Source organism: Hirundo rustica, chromosome 6, assembly GCF_015227805.2.
Source record: "Hirundo rustica isolate bHirRus1 chromosome 6, bHirRus1.pri.v3, whole genome shotgun sequence".
NCBI classification, from domain to species: domain Eukaryota; kingdom Metazoa; phylum Chordata; class Aves; order Passeriformes; family Hirundinidae; genus Hirundo; species Hirundo rustica.
In genome coordinates, this window is record NC_053455.1 from 17,786,402 (window position 1) to 17,795,111 (window position 8,710).

Sequence of the window (8,710 nt, forward strand, 5' to 3'; positions counted from 1 at the left end):
ATATCTTTTTGAAAACACAGCTTATTTGTTTGGAAGTGTGTGCATATGCCTCATTGAGAGAGACATGGAGACTTGCAAAGAGGAAACTGCATGAAGCACCAGGCATGAAATACCCAGGATTGCAATGTGACATTCTGCTGTGCCCTGCATGCGTAAGAAGTGACCCAAGACACGAAGCAATCTGTCTCTGAAAGACAGGACCTGGAGTCTGCCAGAAGGATGGACTGTCACAAACACACTGAGGTTGCTAGGTTTGCTTCAGTGTCAGATAATCTGGGTTTGTATTCCACTCACTGCCAGATGTTGAAAACAAATTATGTGGATGAAAGGAAAAAGTGAATTGTTGATCAATGTACAGTTCCACAGCAAGTTCTTGGGGTTTTAATCAAGAGATGCTATTTCTGACCTAGTGCTGTACATTGATCTATTTTCAGCATGAATGTTTTTCCTTTAAGTTTTGAGGTCTAAATAGCATAGATAAAAAGAGTATTCCATATTTTATTACTGAGAGAGACCATATATTAACTCTTAAATATATAGTATTTTAATAAATGTTTAATTATTATAATGGAAATTATATTTCTATGGCTGGTCAAAAGGAAACATCATATCTGATGAAGCAGAAAATAATAGAGTTGATTCCTTATGACTGAAATATTTCTGTATTTAGAGGCCTGGGTCACAGTCATGTCTGGTGAGAGCCGTTGGATATGCATGATCTTCATGGCTAATTTAGTGTTTTTGTTGCACTTAAACATTAAATTAGTTCTATGAGCAAAAATAGATTTGCTCACTTTGCGAGTGCCTTGCCCACTACCTAGAAGTCTAACTCGAATTTTTGCCTTGTGAATAAAAGTATTCTCAGTGGAAGAGAGATTATTGCTGTGTTACTTGACTGGGCTGTGAGCCTCTCTGCTGGAAATGAGGACCAGGGTGAGGATTTTGTAGTCTTCTTGTCAATAAAATTTGGGACGTCAAAAATAGGCAAAAATAGCAGTGGCAAAAATAGGATTTCAGAGCAATATGAATTGATTTTATTTTCTCAGCATCACAGAGGAGATTCAGAGAGAACTTTCTGAGCATTATATTTTATACATTTGAACTTTTTAATAGAGTTAGGACTAGCTGGGAGATGTCTCTATTCCGAATTCTCTTCTGGTTGTAAAAAATGTCCAATCATCTGCTTCTTTGAATGGACCTGCTGTCAGTCAAGCATTTATTCTATCTTGCAACGTCACTGAGATTTTAAGTTGGAAAAACATTTCAGTGATAATAAAATCCTGAACAAATCTGTGTTTTGGGTACAAGTGAGGAAGATTTTGTCAGCAATTTGTCTAAGTCATGTCAGAGAGAAGCATTACAGACAGTTAATTTTCATACAATATAGCAGGGATCAAAAATCCCTAATTATCAGCACTGCTCTCATTGTGGTATCCTGCTGTGAACAGAAAGCTCTCTTTCTGTGTAAGTCAGCATTGCTTTGACAGTGACTCTTGTTTAGGTCAGTCAAGAGGCTTTGGTATTTTTCATCTCTTGCATTTTCTTATGCCAGATGAAAAAGAAATAAACCTCATCTCTTCTTGTAACCGTCTTCTGTGCGTGTTGGTTACAGATGGAATGGAAGAGAAGAAGGAGAAAAGTTACAGAGTAAAACTTTTATGCTCTCCTTGTTATGTGGTATACAAAACTAGTTATCCAACTGTCTTAGGTTATGTGTTTTATATATCAAACTATAACAAATAATTTAGTTTAAAGACTCTGATGAATGCAACAGTTATCAGGTTTCTCAGTGTAGTGGTTCTTAGCAAAGTCATGCAGCTGCTATTCTACAAGAGCAAAAACTCCAAGGATTTGATCGTGAGTGTACAGGGTGATTTTGGCAGTAATGTTTTTGAGTTTAGGGAAATTGGTTATGAGAGTTGTGATTAGACCTGATGTATCTCATAACCTTGTTTCCTGTCTGTCTGTTGTACATGAAAATTAGTCTCTGGTGTTTATGTCTTCTCTTTACCAGAGAAAGGATTTGCAGTGTGCTCTTTTCCGGCTGTGATTCTATCCCTTACTAAACACATCTGTGCAGGACTTTTGGACTTGAAGTAAGATTTGTCCTGCCTCTATTTTAAAGTTGCCTTTTGTTGGATCAAGACGGATGACTGTTAAAGAGTTCACTCATAGTCTGTCCTACACAGACTGCCAGATCAAAGTCCTTATTTTTCTGTCTCTGAGTTTTCCTCACAAAATCCTAGGCTCTGTGAGCTCTTTTGTAGCCTTCACCCAGTGAAGGATGTACGTGGATCAAGAGGGTTTGTTCCTCAAATCCTGTCACTGATCCTCTTCTCTTCTCCTCCCTCCCCCTACCCCCTTCATTAATGCTGTGCCTCTCCACTGAAAATTTGTCCATTGGTGCTTTTCCCCTGAGGAATCCCAAAGGCCACACCAGAGCTGAAGGATGAGCAAAAAGGGACGGGAGGGACCGGGCTGAGGGCTGCAGCCTCCAGGTCTCCCTGCTTCACTCTTCCAAACCTCACCGCTACTGTAAAGGGCTGGGATGGGAGCAGGAAGCTGAGGAGCTCTTTAAAAACAAAACTGCCAGCATTGTTCCTCCTCTTGCAGCCTGTATTGGTAGCCAGTGTTTTCCCTGGTGAAACTGCTCTGTGGTTTGCCAGGTAAAATGGGGGCAGCCAGCTGGGAATGAGCACAAATGTTGAGAAGAGTGAGGAGAGCCTCAGTTGCAGTTTGGAGCATAATGTAGCTGTGATTCTCTGCTGAAGTGAAGAGCTGGCTGTCAGCATGGTCCGAGCTGGGAGCTTTATGGTGGCTTTGGTCTTTTTGTCTGTGATGGTGCTTGCTTCTGTGCCTCATTTGCTGTTTACATTAAATGCTACTGTAGTAACTTGTTAATTGTTGCCACCCATGCTTGAAGCATGTGTACATGGGAACAAGCTGCCTGTTCTGATTGGCAGTGGGAGCTTGGCTGGATGCTCCATGGAGAAGTCAGAGGATGACCAAACCCCGTAGGATAAGTCAGGGAAGAAGCTGGAATGTGGAGGGACTAGTGACAGCCTTTCATCTGGAAGCATCAGAGAGAACTGAGAGCAGGAAGGCTTTGCCTGAAGCTGGAGAAAACCTCTTCTGGGGTTATACAGCACCAGGGAAGGGCAGGAAAAAGTTCTTTGTATAATTTAATCACTCATAATGGATGATTTTTTACTGTAACTTGTCTTTTTGATTAGCAGCAAACATACATCTTTGGGTCTGTAGTCAGCAATATTTTTGTAATAAAAGAAATTAACTAGAGAAAAGAGTAAAAATAAAATGACATTTCACGTAATAAAATAAGTATGCCCTTGAAAGCTAATAAACATACTTAGAAAAAGCGGAATAAGGAAAATCTAGCTACTAGGAGCAAGGAAATAAAGGAAATTAAAAAAAAACAAAAACCACATTTAGAACTGAAAGTTGCCATAGTGCAGGAACTGAGGAACACGGTTGGGAATTAGGTCAGGGAGAGTAAATTAGCCAAATATGTCAAATCATTTAGACTTGAATTTTTATTTTTTTTTTAAATCTCAAAAAGGCAGTCAGCATATATGACTTTCTTATTTTGCTAGGGACAGCAAGAAATGCTGTGAAACTCAAGGATAGGATTTCAGAAAATTAAGGCTATTTTTTGTCACTTGGTGACAGCTGAGGAAAAGCACACATTCAGATCAACTTCTGACTTGGCTCTGTATCAGCGTTTTCAGTGTTAGCAAGGTTCATTTCAGCATAACTGAACTTTCTACCAGTCAGGTTAATGCTGACCTGGAATTGTGCCATCAGAAAGCAGGTCCACTGCAGGTGAGACATCTCCTCAGTCTAAACCGAGACCAAAATAAAGGACTTCAGTACCAAGAGCAGCAGTACTTTGATAGCATTCAGGAGTGGCTTAATTTGAAACCATGATCCAGCTCTCTCAGCTGCTGCCTGAACCACCTCAGCCCCACTGTTTGAGCTGCCAGTTTGCCAAGAGACCCAGCACCTTGAGACCCCTGAGTGCCGGCCATGCAGCGCCTCCCCTGCCTCGGGATGCCACCCAGAGCCCAGCCTGGATGGGCTGGCCAGCTCTAAGAGTGTCCCAGGCAAAGGATCTTGGCTTCAAACACAGCATTTAGTTAGGCAAGGTGACATGTTCCCCACTTCATTATCAGAGTCAGAGATGTGACCAGCCTTAATCCTGAAAGTATTTTTTAAAAAAATTCTGTTCTAAGCTATAGTCAGATGTCATCTTGTTAATGCTTTGGACAAAGTGGAGTATCCTGTAGACTCTACAGAAAGAAGTAAGACTGCAAATCACAAAATTAATTCCCACATCAATGATGTAAACACTCCTAATTGCATTGCATTTGTGTGCTTTTTTGTTCTGATTGGGTTTTTTATACTTCTTTCAGACTGCTCTGTTTTTCTAAAATTTTTAGCGGCATTTGATTTCTGCTCATGTGGATAGATCCATGTGCTTGCCAAAGCCTGCCGTCATTCTTCATACCACACATTGTTGGGTGATTACACCAGGCTCCTTTATTTTGTTGGTCCTGGCTTCTGCTCTTAACTTGACTTCAGTCTTGAACTCTGCATATCTCCTTTTAGAAATAAAAATAGAATAGTTTTAAGTGTCTAATATGCATAAAAGCCACAATAGGTTTCCTTGCCGAGATCATTTGCACCTCTAAAGTACTCGGTGGTTTTCTCAGTCTATTTGATGCTAGAACAGGTAAATACTCACCATCCTTTTCTCAGTTTACTATCAGCAAACCAGTCAAAACCTTGATACCTTGATCTGGTGTTTTTGTTAACTGTGAAATCAGCAATCCAACCCATTCACTACTTCTTTGGAAAGGAAGAGGAAAAAAGGCATGGAACATGTGTTCTCTTCTCCATGCCTCTGTTTAAAACAAAACAACAAAAGGTGTAACGTCTTAGCATGATGACAGGAGGCAATTCTTCTAATTTCCATAATGTTTATAATTTCCTCTTTTCTTTTGGAATTATGGAACGTAGGGTGGAAGCAGCAGTAACAGGAAACCAGTAAACAAACATGGAGAAAAGGCAGGAAAGCAGAGAAAGGAACACTTAAATATATGCAAAGGCAAGACCAAAGAACTGACATGGGTGGTGGTGAGTGGTGAACATCTTGTTTCAAGTGGGAAGCATTCAGTGGCTGCTTGGGAAGTGTATGGATTGGAGAGGAGCAGAGGGCTCAAGGAAAGGCTGCAGGCAACTTTGGATGCTCTGTTTTTGGGAAGATGCATCCACTCCTGTACCTGTTTAGAGCTGAGGTGCAGCAGCAAGCAGCAGGTTACCCGTGGATGCAGTGGAACAAAGAAAGTACTATAGAGACAGAAGTGCTCCGTAGTACTGAGAGCTCAGGCAAAAGAGTTTCAGGATGTATTTTAAAAGGCTACTTATCTTTCCACCTAAACCAAACATGGATTGTTTTAGTAGACGTCTTCTGAAAATGTTCTTTAAACAAAAAATATTAAACCAAAGAAATATTATACTTCAGAGAACTCTTCTTAACCAAGCTGTTGAAATTACTGCCTCTCGTTTCTTTCCTATTCAGCAGTTCTTAATTCCGTTCCCAGGCATTCACAACATTTAAGATGACAGACATGAAAGCTGTGGGCTCTATTACATTTAACTTGAGGTGTGACAGCAGGAGTAATCTGCGGAGGGCACTTCAGATCCTGCATGAGCCAAATTTTCCTTCAGCAGTTCCATGCCATGGGGCTTTGAGATATACAGGAAGTCAGGTAAATGTAATTAGATCCAATGAATGGATCTAATTTGCACATCTGAGTAGAAATAAATCAAGAAATAAAGTTACTGATTTTATCCCATAGCAAACCATTACTAAGCAAGGAAATAATTGGGGGTAAACTTTAGGTAAAAACCAATCCAAACTCATTATAGGTGCTGGTTAGACAACTGGACTTTTACTTGTAGCAATTCTTTGTAAGAAATACAGAATTTGTGCATGAATAGCTGGACTGATCCTTCTCCACCTGCTAGAGGGCAGTTGAGTTTGGGACAGGAGAGACAGGATGTACCTATTGCTTGCTATGTTTGGATTTCTCTTCCAAGAGCCAAAAAAGTCGTTTCCTTAGTTTCTGTTGCTGTTTGTAGTGATTTTGAAGGTATCCCACAAAGTGATTTTGCCCTTAGCCGCACGTATCTCATTTTGGGCACAGATGTCATGTGAGAGCTTATTGGAAAACAGGAAGAAACCAAACCCAACAAACCTCAAATGTTTTTTGTTTTTTAATGATATGCCCCATGTTTGTTCCAGTGATGTGAAGATCAGTGTGACTCGCACTGTTTGTAAAGAAAAGCAGGTTCTATCCACTTAACCCCACTAAGCGGCCCGCACATAATGGGTGTTTTAAACTATAGAATTAAGGCTAGTTGTGCTTTACCAGTTTTCTAAGATGCAGGGACAATTGCCATCGTCCCATTGTGTGTGCTGCTGCAGAGCTCATAAAACTGATGCTGCCTTCAGCTGCTCTCTATGAGGCTGAGGCAGAAGATGAGGCCATAAGGACAAAATGTTAATTATTGCAACAAGCATTTGCATTGGAGGGTTCTGAAAAAGTGCAGTAGTAGAGGGGTATTTTAGTTTCAGTCCTCTGCAGGATTGTAAGCCTTTAGGGGAAAAAAAAAAAAAAAGTCACATTCATGTAGTATTCTCCATTATTCCTTCATTAGTTTTGGCTTTTACTACTCTTCTTCCTTCCCACAGAAGTCCCTATCCCAGCTCCCCCCTCCCAGCTACCAAATAAGTTTATTTTTCCAATGTAGAGGCTGAGAGGGTCAACTTTACCCATGGCTTTACTGTTACTGTAATTACAAACTGCATTTGTAATGCAAAGCCAATCCCAAGCATTTTGTTACTGAAAATTAATTTTCTATTACCTTAGTTGCAAATTTTTGAGATGAGGAGAAGAGAGGGATCTTTCCATGCAATGGAGCTGGAAGTGGTACTGCCATAACACCATGATTTTCAATCACCAGTTGCACCCAGGACATGTGCTACTGTATTCTTTTGGAATCCAGTATACATCCTTTCTAAAGGAACTCCAGGCATGGACACAGACACACATTGCATGAGATAAAAATGTTTTCCTGTACTTCTGTGAAATGTTGGTGCTGTTGGGTAGTACTTTATATATTTCTAGTCTGTTTTTCCTTTTCTTGCTACTACATACCCTGCTGTTGTGGTTTCAGGTGCAAAATATCTTTTTTTTTATTTTTTTTAAGCAGTATCTGGTAATTAGCTTCATTTCTGCTTTTTAGTTCAGTTATGGGTACACAGCATAAAGGAAAGCTGCATTACTGATTTGTGAAGCAAGTTAAGGCATTTTTTAATGCCTTAAGCCCAAAATGGTAACTCGAAAATGTGACAAACTAAGTAAATGCATTAGAACTATTTCCTTAAAAAAAAAAATGCACTTCTAGCTTTGTAGCTTGGGTTGTTCAGTTTTTAGCTGAGGAAAAAAGCTTTTCTCAGCTGAACACTGTGCAGTTAGTGACAGCCCAGCACAGCAATGCAAATGCAGCAATGGAGATGGTCCTGGTCTGCTGCTGCCCTTTCAAATTCTTTTCTCCTCATCTCACATGGAAAAGAGCTTCATGGTGGCAGCTCCTTCTGCAAGGGACAGCTACTGAAGGCATTGGGAAATTCTGTAGAAAAAATAATGTTCTTTGCAGTCTTGCATCTGGAAACCCATTCCAGCAGTGCTCTGTGCGACACCAGAGCACACCTTCTCCTCTCCAGTCCCGTCAGGTCACCTTACAAAAATATTTTATTGTAGTTCTTAAAGCTTAAAATGCAGTTGTCTGTTCAGATTTGTTGTTTCATTATGGAGTGTGTCAGATAATCCCTCTTGCTTTAACAAGAAAAAAAAAGAAAGAAAAAAAAAAGGCATTTTAAACTAGTCCAAAGGTATGGTCATGTATTATTGTAATAAGCATCATGGATTTAAGTGTACTCCATTTTGGTTTCCACCATGAACATCTAATTCCTGTAACAATGTTGTATGTTTATTTAAAGTATATATATATATATAAAAAAATATATAGAAATTAAATGTCAGATTTTTGCATTAATTAAGATTTTTTTAAATTTGAATATGAACTTTGAGTACTTTATTTAAAAAAAATTAAAAATACTTTTCCTGGAGTGTTATGTTTCAGAATTCAAGATTATATTTGTCAAATTTAAGTTTAAAATATGTAGCTATCATTGTTTTCTGATATTGAATGTAAATATTTGTAAAAAGAAATTCTTTTGTATATTTTTGTGAAAATGTAGTTCCCCAAAATATAAAAAAGATTTAATAAAAAAGTGCATTTATGTTACTGTTGAACACTTTTCATCATTTTAATATCACTTAACCATATTTATGGGCATGTGTATGCATTATTTTTTTGCCATGTAAGTCACATGGAACCTTCTTGAAGGAGAAAACCAGTGTGCCCAGTAGGAAAAAAGAATTCCTTAGAAGACAGCTCAGCAGTACCTTCCTTCTTCTTGGTATAAATGGAGACATCTCCGAGTATCTATTTTCAAGTGAAGTGACAGTTCACAGGCTTTTTTAAGTGGAGAACAGTATCAGTAATTCTTTAATTCTTCTGGCTTCTGAGGCAGTTTGTTTCCCTTGTCTTTTTTTCCCCA

General features: G+C 39.1%; 1 protein-coding gene across 6 annotated transcripts in view; it reads left to right on the top strand.

Annotated features, from left to right (window-relative positions):
• Positions 1–8,399, top strand: part of EML5 (EMAP like 5) — a 103,878-nt gene extending 95,479 nt beyond the window's left edge. For all 6 annotated transcript variants that reach the window (XM_040067684.2, XM_058421031.1, XM_040067685.2 and 3 more), the window contains one exon: positions 21–8,399. In XM_040067684.2, the coding sequence (XP_039923618.1) occupies positions 21–57 (37 nt within the window). In that variant the 3' untranslated portion in view covers positions 58–8,399. The remainder of the gene's footprint in view (positions 1–20) is intronic.
• Positions 8,400–8,710: the final 311 nt, after the last annotated feature.